At 34.2% G+C, this 13023-nt stretch overlaps 1 protein-coding gene across 1 annotated transcript; it reads right to left on the reverse strand.

Moving 5' to 3' along the window:
* Positions 1–3860: 3860 nt before the first annotated feature.
* On the reverse strand, positions 3861–10620 carry LOC135121487 (uncharacterized). The gene is made up of 26 exons (XM_064045799.1): positions 10283–10620; positions 10112–10230; positions 9954–10048; positions 9805–9904; positions 9455–9751; positions 9359–9399; positions 9030–9293; positions 8826–8968; positions 8483–8649; positions 8308–8426; positions 8126–8259; positions 7850–8076; positions 7488–7797; positions 7184–7321; positions 6886–7041; positions 6483–6793; positions 6344–6399; positions 5846–6073; positions 5727–5793; positions 5512–5666; positions 5353–5457; positions 4907–4990; positions 4512–4605; positions 4149–4251; positions 4027–4083; positions 3861–3979 (listed from the first exon to the last, which is right to left on the reverse strand). The coding sequence occupies exons 1-26, from the start codon at positions 10572–10574 to the stop codon at positions 3891–3893; spliced, it is 3951 nt and encodes a 1316-aa protein (XP_063901869.1). The 5' UTR covers positions 10575–10620; the 3' UTR covers positions 3861–3890.
* Positions 10621–13023: the final 2403 nt, after the last annotated feature.

A 13023-nucleotide genomic window follows, 5' to 3' on the forward strand; every position in this document is an offset into this window, starting at 1 on the left:
CAAACTTTCCTTAGCAAGGCTTGCTGCAGAGAAAACGTATTATATAAGCAAAGTTATAATAGCCGCTCCGTTCTATTTTATAATTTTATAAGCTGTAAAGGTTTCTAACCCATTTTTTTGAGTTTAGTGAGTCATCTTCTTTCTTCCACTATTTTGGCGGAATAGAGAAAGTTTTTCTTTGCGACTTTAGCTACTATTCTGCAGAAGCAAAATTTTCGGCTTTTCAGTTCCCTATACCCCTTAGAAGACGACTTGACTTTTGCCACATATCCATTTTTTTTTCTGTTCGTTTCATTTCTGGCCTAGGTTTCAGTACCCTACAACCTAAAAAAATAGTACTCTTTTCTTATTATTAATAATTTGACCCAACGCCCAATAAGAACGAGCTAAAACTGCCAACTTAGATTATACTGCTTAATTCTTATTCAGTTTCTGCAAGTCTCTCATCACTTTATATAAACTTATGCATATATATATGGTAGAGGTCAACAAACAGTCAAAGCGCTTAGGACTCGTAGGTAAGTTCTTAAACTCACCTATGGTTTATATTCCTACTAACACGTTCTAAAGAAATAGTAGTTGCATAATCGTACAAAGAGAAGTAGTTTTGAGATCGTCGTAGCACGTCTCATTTCCCAGGAAGTAGGGCTCTCCGGTTATTAGTCGCGGAAGATAGTTTCGTTGAGTCTTCAGGAGTATTGGTTTTTATGTCCAAGCAACATATGCGTTGACCATAATAAGCTGCACGCACGCTTAATAAAGCACTGCCACCTAATCGAAATGTTTTTAAATGACTTAAATGTTAAATTCAAGCTAATTCTTAAAACTGGAGTTATAACCGCAAACTAAAACCCTCTTTGAAAGACATCCTAAAATGTATAAGAAACTTCGCTGAATAGCACACTGTCGAGCAGCAAGTAAGTACGTCCTGAAACTACCGAGGCAAGAAAAATTTATGAGTGATGATCCTAATGCTATTGCTCCATTCTAAACTGGTAGTATGGTATCCTATAAATTATAACACGAAACCACGCTAGTGTCAGAAGCTTCATTATGTAGTAGTAGGAAAGTATTGCTATGGATAAAGCTGTTGCAAATAGTGTTAGTACCTAGTGTATATTTATATGGCGCGGCTCCCGTACCTGCTGACCCCATTAGATAAATCTGGTGCTTTTTTGATTAACAGATTGATAGTTTTTAAAACTAGGATATCATAAGAAATACACATATAATATAGCAAAATCGAAGGACTAAAACTAAATTATGAATTTTATTGACAGTTTTAGCTCTCCGAAGAACTTTGCCACTCCAAACTAAAAGCGAGTGAGGACAATACAAAAAAAATCTGGCCAACGCGTGTGAACTCATAATTCTTAAAATTCACGGTCGAGTAACCTTCACATTTCATACACCCTAAAATAGTGTATCATATTAATCCTATACAAAAAAATAGTTAAGCCTCATTAGCTGGAGTTACTAAAACGATGCTACTTGAACAGCGGTTCCGTGCACTATATTTAATTTCTTCGGGTAATTTCGAGAAACCTGAGCCTATCATTCTGAATTTTCTGTCAATGAGGTTGTCCGAATTTTAAACTTAAATTTTAGTTTCCTTTAGTGTTAAAGCACAAGAAATGTGTTTATGCTAGCGCTTTGTTATATGCTACCAAATAATTGATTAAAGTTTGTTACAGAACCTATGTCACATTGAAGCTCTTTCATTAACCCCAGAAACTGAGCTATAGCGACAAAAAATAATTTTATTGCGATGTTTCGGCGGCTAATGTTCACGACATTAGAACGAAAATGGGCTATATTATAATTCTTAACCACCTCTTTACCTTATCGTTATCTTCAGAACAACTGTTGATTCTGTAAAGTAAGATTACGTTCTAGTAAGTAAAGCTCTTTTCAACACACTTGCAGTATTAACGAACTTCTTCCTTAATATCAAAATTATACTGGTACTGAAACTGTATAAAGTATTTTAATAGTCCTTTTTACAATTAATGTATAAAGGCATAATATTATTATCTCATTTTTCTAAATACGAATTACAAAGAAAAATAAATGTACGGCTGGGCCTAGCTAAACGTTTTAGTGAGCTAAGGAACCCTAAAAGAACCTAGTTCAATTACCTAATTATAACTTAGTTTTCACCTGCTACGATGAGTTCTCAAACGTTATTAACTATAACACTTGCTTCTAAAATTGTAGATAAATGCCAATTTTAATGCTGCGAATTCTCTGACCCCTTATGGGTTTTCGTATATAAGCTTTTAATTTAAATGCCAATTAAGTAGGTTTTATTAAATGGACGCCTGATTGGTTGCTCTAATCTTTTCTGTGCTTGTAGAAGGCGAGTAATGAAATAGGTTCCATGATTTTTTAAATTTTGTAGTATTAATTTTTTGCAGAAATTATATTCTCTCAAATAACTGCTACCCTAATCTTTTGTGCGAATTTATTTCAAACTGAAAAGTAGTGACTGCTTAGGACGGGCAAGAACTTTATAATAAAATATAAAATTCCTCGTTACTGGTAAAGAGCACTCTATGTCCCTCAATAATGACCTAATGAAATCACTATTCAGGTAGTTACCATCGTTAACAAACCTGTAAATATAAAAAGGAAAGCACTTGTAGTGATTTCGATGCTACGCTGAGATAGGCGCTATATATACCTGTACGCCAACATTTGAAGACTTAAACGAGCAACGTCATAGAATACCTAATAGTATGCGTTTCTAATAAAATAAGGTAAGCTTTAGCTCTCCTTTATTATGATCCTGTTAATGCAATTGTATAAGTAGCTTAATTTAATCAGTTGACTATCGAATCACGTTGTGTCTTTAACTTTATGGTCAACAAGCATACCTTTCTGGAAAATTCCTGAAAACGAGTTCTTCCCTAGTAAAGAGCAACCATAAATCGCTATCGGGCCCACAGTAAAACTAAGCTGTATCCAGGTAGTCACTAATCGAGCAGCGGGGTGTGGGCAATATTCGCTTGAGCGTTATTTAGAGGTGTTTCAGTTATTATCGGAATTAGCGCCCTCATGATGCTGGTAAGAAACGCGCCATGGTCAATGCTTTCTTGTACTACATAAGTTTACGAAGACAACTCTACCCCACAATGGAGCTCTTTTCAACGTCGATAGATGACTAATGGTTGCCGTGCTATGAACACATGGTCTATGGGTTTCGGTCGACCCAGAAGGGTCTTGGGTTTGGTATAATCAGTTCAAAAGAACTGCTTTTAAATTTTGTAAAACCCAGAGCTAGCAATAGTAACCTTTGAATGATGTCACAATGCCTTAGATTTGTGCAAAGCCCCATATCAACGCTAGTATTTTTAAGCAATGGCCCTACATTAAACTGTCAATGATGGCCCTTCGTTTCTTAAGCCGCTGTTGACAGAGGAGAGGTTATTAACCGCCATTAGTCTAAGTGCTTTTATAATAGTTATCTATCGGACTTCTGGAAAATAATATAATACGACAGTGCCACTTTTTTAGTACATATTATATAAGCATATGATTGCCTATGATAATATATAAAGAACACACATTTATTTAATGATAATAAAGTGATAAACTCAAATTTTATTTATAAAAACCTCAAAAAAGAAAAAGTAAAAGGTCTTATGTAAATAAACGTACTGCTTTGCCACTTTCATAATTATAACTATAAAGTTAGTTGTAAAGAAAGTTGTTATTATTATCAGTATCGTTGCTTAATATAACCAACTTAGCTATAACCAGTAGTTATATTATGTATTATAATTGATTGTAAATTTGTTAATAACATGAATTATATTTTAAATTATAAAATTTGTTATTAAAATAAATTATTAGTGTCTTATATTTCAAGTGCTGCTTCTGAATAAACTTTATGTGTTAACATGTAAAAGAATTCCTAGTGAACTGGCTTCATTTTCCACACGCTTCTTAACTTCCTCGGAATTAACTGCACAATATTCTTACACAAACAAGTTAGTTATAAAGAGAAAGAAGGAGAGGGTATACCTTCAAACTCGTAATACTCCTTCCATAAGGAAAAGGAGAGAGGAAACATTCTCAGACCTGTAGTAATGAAGACTTTTAATACCTTTATTACTTTCCAGAAAATCCATGCTATTATAGACAACCTAATAAGTATATATTTCGCGCGCTTTCCACGAGACCAGCTCGCATAAAAAGTGAGGAAAGAATTTGAAATATCGGAAGGCTGGGGTGAGACGTGCTTTTCAACTTTTAGTGGTAATAAGAATAATTGTAAAAAAAATAAAAAACAATGATTATAATATTACACATGATTGGCTAAAAGAATGACTTTAATAATAAACTTTTTGTTATGAAATAAAATTTATAAGTAAATAATAACGAGCCAATCTGTTAATAATAATTTATCATGAGCATTCTATTAAGCAAGGAGAGTCTATAAAGAAATGACATTTAAATTTTAAATTTCGTCGCTATTAGTAATAATAATAAAGTTCCAACAATAATACAAACTCCTCCAGAATATCTCTACACGACTTTTCATTGTTGTTAATTAAGTAATAGTAGCCAGCAAGAACGCGAAATGCACTGCAAAGAGGAAATCTAATAACATTTAAAAAATAAAAAAAAATGTATATAAACGTGTGAAAAAAAAGTTTAAACTTTATAATTAAATATGGAAAAACAAATAATAGTTTGAATATTAAATAAGATCATTATAAAAATGGAAAGTACCCTATATTCTTATAAGTACAATAACCAATCGTAAAAAGGTTGAATGAAAGATAAATATATATAGCGCCAAAAAATTGAATTTTCTGCTTAAGCACTTAAACACAACATTCTTATCTACTTCCCCAACAATTTCTTTAAACATCAAAAAAAAAAAAATGACGGCTCATACTTTGAAAAAACTCCTTCAAAAATAGATAACCAATAGAATTCGGGTAGGGAAGCTAGCAAAACATCGACCACTTCGACATGAAAACTATTAATAAAAATTTTATAAATACAATATACTTAGTTAGAACATGAAGATAGTGAAAAGGTTTAACCAATAAAACATGCAAAAGATTATTTTGTTGGATGAACATTTTTTATAAACTTTCATTAAAATATTTGGATGCTTATATTTCAAATTATGGGTATAAAGCAGTATGAAAATCCCTCTTCATTATCACAATATAAAGCCGACAGTACTATTTGTTCATATTAACGTTCAAACTCCTCAAGCTAACAAATAACCAAACAACGCATAGTAAAGTTGGTATTTCACCGCATTTAGAATTCTACATTAACAAAAAGTGACGAATAAGTCACGCTTAACGTCCATATTTTTAGTGAACTCACCCGTAGTCCACTCTTTCTTCAATGCAAGTAATTCGGGGAAGTTCTTTACATATTAGGTTCAGTAATTCTGTTGTAATTTTATGAAGACCAACTTCTGTAAGACAACTGCAGCAAAGTAAAAAAAGACAAGCAAGCAAGAACGCCGCCTAATAACTAAACCGATTGGCCAGCTTAATCACATCGTCAAGAGCGGCATGTGGGTCGTTAGTGGTACGGAGCACATCACATGCATATTCCAAGTACGAAAGCAAAATTACACTTTTAAAGTTCACTTCATCATTAAAATTGAGAGCAGAAACAGCCGCCTCAAAAGTCTTCATAGCAAAATAAAAAAATAAAAAAAATAAAAAATGTGAAGTTAACTATACGAAAACCTCAAGGATGGAAGCGCTGCTTCTTTTAGTTAAGCGAAGAAACAGAATATAGCAGAGCCACATATAACTGAGTATATAAAAAATAAAAAGTAATTGAGTTGATGATAATAATTGTTTACACATTCGTTCGACAGACAGAAGTATCCAGCCAAACAGCAAACGAGTAAGTCGGTTCCATATGACAATCCTCGACGTTTAAAAGTTGTCCAAATATCGAGTTTATGAAAGTGCAACGCTCTTCACTCCCTCCCTTGAAATCATTTGAGGGCATGCCATCGACGAATAAATGGGCGGCCTTATAAATTTCTTCCAATGCAAAGGTAAACTGCGCTTTACAAAAGAAGTGCCTTGATATAAGTTAGTATTATGACGATGAGTATAAGCCTTGAATGGATAATTTATTATTAGACATTAATAAGATAAAAAAAAAGATTATAGTTCGAGTCTTAACATGAAGTGTTTAACATCTTCCGCCACGCTATAATATTATAATAGAAAAACTAAAACATATTATCGTAGTTCGATACTAGAATCAATTATTGCTCCCAACGATTAGTAAGAGTAAGAGGGACACGTCTATGTGCTAATGTGCGGAAGAAACAATAAAAAAGGTTTACTTTGCCAAGCTACAATAAATGCGTAGTTTTAGTTCCCAAGCAGTAACGCATGAATTCTAAAATAACAAAAGGAATTACAAAATTATTAATAAAAGCAATAAAAAAAAAGTTTTAACAAAGCAAACAAATAAATATACACCAAAATAAAAAGGCTCATTTTTAGCAGCTCCTGACCAGTCATGAACGTTTTTGACAGCTCAAAAAGATAAATCCAAGCCAATGAATTCACGGGAAATGCGGGTTCCCCAAGATTCAGGGTTGGGGGTGTTTTTAATGAAGTCGACGAGGTATGTATATCAGCTTCCCAAAAATACCCCAAAACGGGGTTCTTCAGAACTTTTATTTGAAATTCGATATACAAAAAGTTCAAGACAGAAAAGTATTGGTTAAGATTTTCTGTAGGTTTAATGCACGCATATGATTGGCAAATACGGAAACAGTCCTGAAAGGCTGTAAAAAGAAAAAACATACAAAGTGTTAATAAATACTAGAAGTGCATAAATAAGCAATTGTGGCAGTGAAATAATAAATTCGAGTTGAACCGGTCTTAACGGTGGCTGGAAGGTCACTGTCTTTCATTAAATGAGCTGATGAACGAAATTCAAAGGCGCCAAACATGTTCCAGTTATATAATGAACATCGCTCATTTTCTAAATATTCAGGGATCCACAGAGCTCCGCGAGAGCGAGGCCTCTCCTCTACCAATAACCGGATTTTACATAGTTATAAAAAAAACAAAACCCCAACATCTGGGTCAACAAAATCTTTAAAAACAATAAAAGCTTTCGTAAAAGATTAATGAAATCCATTAAAAATAAGTAGATAACTAAACAACGGAACCCAAAAGGTAAACTGCCTCAATAACGTTATCAAAGGACAATGCATGAATATAATAGAGCCAAAGCAGCATATAATCCTCCAATAGCAATGCGCCAAAGTGGGTACCCGCGTGTGTCATGACGAATACGAAATCGACGCCTAAAAATTATTGAAAGTTTCTTAATGAAAATTAAATGTTATAATTTTACTGTTTAAATTGATGCCAATAAGCTTAAATGGTACAAAATAAATTTTATGTGCAATATAATAAATCGCTCGATTTTCTTTTGGGTAAAAAACGTCACTAAAAAAAAAATTAACCCACCACCAAACGTTCCCTCGCCTTCAAGAGCACCGGAATCATTATTAAGACTCTCATAAGCACACGAGGGCGGGCCGTACATACGTATAAAGGTGCGGAAAAGGACGAGCCCTTCGTGTCTCCTGCCACTCATTAAAAACGTGTGAACGGCCATTAATAGAAAATTTAGGAGATTTTTTGAGCTTAAGGGATAACGATTATTTAGTGAAAATTCCGTAAAACTCGGAAGAATGCGGTTCAACAATTCAAGTTTGTTTTGAAATTTTTTCTGCGAATGTAAAAACTTCATCCAAAGCAAGGCAGAAGTTGGTATCTGTAATATGATAAGGATAATAATAATAATAAAATAATCAATCAAAATAAACTTGTTCGAGTGCAAGTTCAAACTTTTCCTCCAATTCCTTTTCATAATCTACTAAAACCTTTTTCTCTCCGCAAATAATATCGTGTTTTTGGTCATCAATAAAACTTCGTGACTTTCTTTTGAGCTTTTCTGAATAATAGACTTGACAATATTGAATGTACAACTTCCACAACTCCTCGCTTTTCTTGTTAAATTCAAGAGCTCGAGATACAATATGCAGCGCGTGTTCTATTACTCAATAATTGTAATCGTAATAATAAGAATACAGAATACATACGTAAACGTTCAGTAAAAAATCTTTCATGCTTTCCATAATAATGCTGTGCATATTCCTTCCACAGGTTAACATTATAAGGTTCCTTCTTAACCAATTCTTCGTAATCCATTGGTTCCGAGAAAGAGGAATAATATCTTTAATGAAATAATAGTAATAGTAATAGTAGTTATAACAGCAATAACCTCAGTGACGCTGGTTGTTGGGGAACAAAATTGATAAATTCATTACTGTCTGTGACTACTAAAGTCGCTCTTGATCGAGCGGCAGGTGAAAACGGAGCCTCCTTGAAGGGTTTGCTTTTCTTTATATTAATATTTGACACATTGCCTAACGATGATGCAAGAGCCAATAAATCACCTTAAAAGTAAACTCACGAGGACTCCTACGCACAAATTGGCCAATGGGATTCCTCTTATCGCGTGTGTTCAGTTCATAAACAATCAACAACGCGATTTCATTGGCTGTAATAGCAGCATATTGGCTTTGAAGTTTGATTGCTTTTTCTTTGAGTTGCTTCTCATTAACTAAAGAGTTTCCATTGGCCAATGAATGTAAAACAATATAACTACAACTTGCATTTACAGAATAATATATTTAGTAGAACTATTTACTGTTTTCGTTATTTTATAAGCTATAATTATTCCTATTCTGCATCACAAACTAAAATATAAACTTTCATAAAGAAAAACAGAAGCTTTACGCTGCGGAGTATCATAAGACAAAAGGTCTTGGAACAATTCATGATTGCTCATTTTCATATCACTAATATGCGTATATACACAGTTGGCATCATTGCAGGCGCCAATAAGATCATGTTCGCAAAGTACAGAATCTGGCGACAGCCTTTAAAAGATGGGGAAAAGTGTACTATTTAAAAAGTAAGTCAATATTATAAAGAAACAACCTGTTACTAAATGTGAGAGATGAGAGCGAAAACTTGGACTTGGTTCGATAATAAGGGGAGAACCTATAGCTCCGGAACCATACAAGGGGCGTCCAGTAGCTCTGATAGCCTCTACGAGTGGAGGAAGGCTGCACAACAACGCGACCACTGGTCGTTAAAGGAAAGCTCTCTTGGGCAAGTGGTCCGTTGACTGGCCCGTGCTTCATAATTGAAAGTGCGCGCTGAGGTAGAAGAGACAAGAATGGGCTGAAAGGGTCCTCCATGCTGCCCGAAATATTAAGTTTATACAACGTATACTAAACATTGCGAGTTAAAAAGGCTTAAAGCACTTTTTCAGGAGGGCGCTTGTGGTAGCACAGTGCTCTGCTTTCTAAAGTTTGTTATGAGTAATGTATAGAAATGATAATATCGCTGAGTAATACAACCGTCTCATGCACTCCAATACCAGAAGTTCTTTCGATGACTACCGACTGACTGCCAGCTTCGCCGCCTTCCAATGGGACTCGCGCCGGGCCCCCTGAGGCCCCCTCAGTAGATCCCTGCCTCTGTTCTTGGGCGTGTTGTGCTCTGCGGCGTACAGCATTTTCAAGAAGAGACCGCTCAGCTTCGTATTCCTTACAGTACTGAAATTTCAAGTGTGTCTGCAGAGCAAATGATTTTTTTGCTTCATCAGCTTCTTCTTTTTGTTTATTATAAAGTTTCGTTGCACTGGCAAGCGCCGTCTATGAATTAATAATTTATAGATTTATAAATATTAAAAAATATATAATATTGCCTCGTAAATAGAAAGTTCTTTACGAAGCTCTTTTAACTTGGTGTGCTTCTCCAAGCACAGGGCAGCAGCTTCTTTCTTCTTTTTAAGTAAATCTTTTAACCTGATTGCGATATTAATAATATAGTATACTTTTATATAAACAATAAAACTTCTTCTTTGTGGAAGCTACAACGTTAACTTGTGTTTCGCATATAATTTTTAGCTTTTCAGTTTTCTTTTTTAATATATCGATCAATGTATCCTGCTGTTTATATTTATAGTGCAATGTATTATATAAAAGTTTTCGTAGAAGCACAGATTATAATACCACAGAAGGCTCAAAATTATCTCTATTTGTGACGGCATTCACACGCACTATATTTTTGGTGTTCTCCTTTTCTTTTATTAAAGCATTCATTTGACTGATATGGTCGGTAATGGAGTATTCTAGATGAAAATTAAAAAATAACACCAACAACGCGTAATTAAACAAGTTTACGGGATGAGACAAGGACGCCCTCATCGCTACTGGAGTCGGTCTCGTCCAGAGTGATGATAACAGGAGATATTTGGCTGAGATTGCGCCGCTTGTAGTCGCTTTCTGGTGGTTCGACTACTTTATCCTCCGCCAAAACGGATGAAACGGCAGAAGTGGCGAGGAGACAATCTACGGTGTCCACGTTCAAGTCCCAGGACTTGATTCGCTTGGCAGGATGACGATGACTTTCTTTAGTCGTGAGTGGCTGCTCAGTGAGTCTATCTTGCTCTGTTATGACGGCATCATTTTTCATAAAGGTATCGTGGACAGCAGTTTTGGTACTGGAAACTCTTTCAACAGGCTCTAAACTGTCGTTGGAGGGATTTTTTACACCAATCGTGCGGGTGAAACGGCTACTCTGGTTTACACTCACGTGGCGAGAAGCCAACGGTGGAAGGGCGGTCGTGCAGCCTGAATAGCTTGAAAGCGAATCAGCTTTATGAACTGAATGTTTTTGCCTGTCGTTAAAGGAAGAAGGTCGTAGTATCTGGCTCGTAGAACTCGTTCGTGGCAAGGGAGGCTCAATTTTATTAACCAAGGGATGCTCCGCGTAGAGAGGTCGCTTGCGAAAGTAACAGAAAGGTCTCTTATTCTGCATTCCAAAAAACTTGTTTGTAAAATCGCCATATGAAGCTAAATTTTGGTGCTTGCTACCCTGTTTCGTAGTTTCATAATTTAAAAAATTGTAGTGCTTGATGCTGCTTCCGGGGTGTCTATGCCTAGAGAACTTACTGGTCGTTTCACTGTCGCTCTTTTGTAAATAAGTTGTCTGTTTTGGTTTAATATAAGTGGTAGGAAGGTGCTCCTCAAAAGGGACTGAACTTCTAGAAAATTGTCTATACTCAGCATTCTGGTTGGAGAGACTATTCGTAAGCTCATGACCAACAGGTTTAAAGAAAGGCAACACTTTTGTTTTATCATACTTGTCAACTGGAATTTTTACCTTCGGCTTAGAGAAGGAATCCGGCAGCTTAAAATAAGTAGACTCTACTCAAAAATTGATTAAATAGAACTAAAATTAATTATTTTTATAAATAAAAAAAAACTAGTTGGCGGTGAAATTCCAGCGTTGCTTTCAACTTTAGTCTTTTGAAACTCTATATTGCTATATTTTTTAGTTGAAGGCTTAACATATTTCATAGACTTTGTCAATTTCAACAAGTCATCAAAACCAGGGCCTGCATAATTAGTTATTTAAAGCATAGGTAATAAAGTAAACTATAAGACCTAATAGTACTACCTTTATAGAGGTTATTCTTATCAACTGTAACCCATATATTCTCATGTTTTTTAACTGTTAATTTCCTCTTTTCTAAAAGTTTCTTTACACGATAAGAGGATGTTTTTCCCTTAGAAACAACTCCCAAAGATGATGTTTTTAGTTTTTTTATGTTCCCATCAAAATCTTCATCTTCTATTTCACCTTCTTCTATATCTGAAGATGCTTTAAAGGGGACTATTTCACCCTCTTCGACTTCTTCAAGAATTGGTAAAGAAACACTATTTATATCTTTCTTACCAAAAGAAAGTTTATCGTTGTTTAAAATTTGATTCATAATGATAAGTTAATAATAAGGAGTAATATAAAAATTAAAAAACAATAAAATACATATTATAATTCATAAAGCTTATATAATATATAAATGTATATCTCCAACACTCAACCACTCGTGTTAACTTGGACAGGAGGCTTGCTGCCAAACGCTCACAGCAAAACGGTATGAAATTGTGTCCCCTGCCTTTAGTGTTACAGTCACCCCTAATTGGCTAGTTAAAATCTAGTAACGTTTTTATAGAAATCGGTTAATAATTCTACCCAAACTAGAGCAATGCTTTGTTAAGGCGAAAAGACAGGGCGAATAATAAGTATCTTACTACTCGGCCATTAAATAATTTGTAATCGTACTTAATGAGCAACATTTTTTTAAAAGATTATATAGCAGAGTACAAAAGAAATTTTATAGGAATTTGCTGTTATTAATATAGAACATTTTAATTTCCTCTATCCTCAAAAAGTAAAAAGCATAATTCACCAAACTTCTCATAGGAAAAATATAAATTACTACTTTATGGTTATCTATGTACCATTAGCAACACGTCCTAAAACTCCTTTTTAGTTTTCTCTTAAAACAAAATTTTCATGAAACCGGAGTTACCCCATGTGCAATATAAACAAACTTTTCTTATTAATCTTATTGTATTGTTGGGAGTTTATTGAACCTTAATAAATGACTTCCGGACTTATTAAGATGGGCATCCACTCTTTGATATGGTGGGAAATGTTCCCCTAGCTAAGAATCTTGTAAACACATTAATTATATAAAAAGATGAAGAGGGCACTGTACAAGCTTTACTTTATCACAAAAGATAATTAATATTTTCTTAATTTTTTAAACATACAAATCTATAATTTACAAAGTCTCACGCTAAACAAACAGAAATTTTTTTCTCCTTGGTAGCAACCCTCTTTTATCACATATTTAATAACACTTTACAATTTTAAATACTTAAATAATTATATAAAAAGCTCTGATAAGAGTGGACTGCTCTTATAGCTTTTTGAAAATAAAATCTAGGTACACTAAAGATCTGTATACATTTCTTATTAACTTCAGTTTATTTACATACAGTGTCCACTTTTAAAAGCATCCTAGTGCTATCTTAGATTTTGTGGTTTGCGAATAACTTGGCTTTAACATTTT

The sequence above is a fragment of the Zophobas morio genome, unplaced genomic scaffold, assembly GCF_036711695.1.
Source record: "Zophobas morio isolate AGI-343-1 ecotype UQ-CSIRO unplaced genomic scaffold, CSIRO_AGI_Zmor_V1 ptg000599l, whole genome shotgun sequence".
In the NCBI taxonomy this organism is placed as follows: domain Eukaryota; kingdom Metazoa; phylum Arthropoda; class Insecta; order Coleoptera; family Tenebrionidae; genus Zophobas; species Zophobas morio.

Excerpts from the sequence above, each read along its gene's own strand:
- LOC135121487 (XM_064045799.1), bottom strand. The coding sequence starts at position 10,574 with ATGAAAAATGATGCCGTCATAACAGAGCAAGATAGACTCACTGAGCAG. Across the intron at positions 10,231-10,282 it reads GGGCGTCCTTGTCTCATCCC|AATACTCCATTACCGACCAT; the intron begins GTAAACTTGTTT and ends ATTTTCATCTAG. Across the intron at positions 9,905-9,953 it reads GTAGCTTCCACAAAGAAGAA|GTTAAAAGATTTACTTAAAA; the intron begins GTTTTATTGTTT and ends TATCGCAATCAG.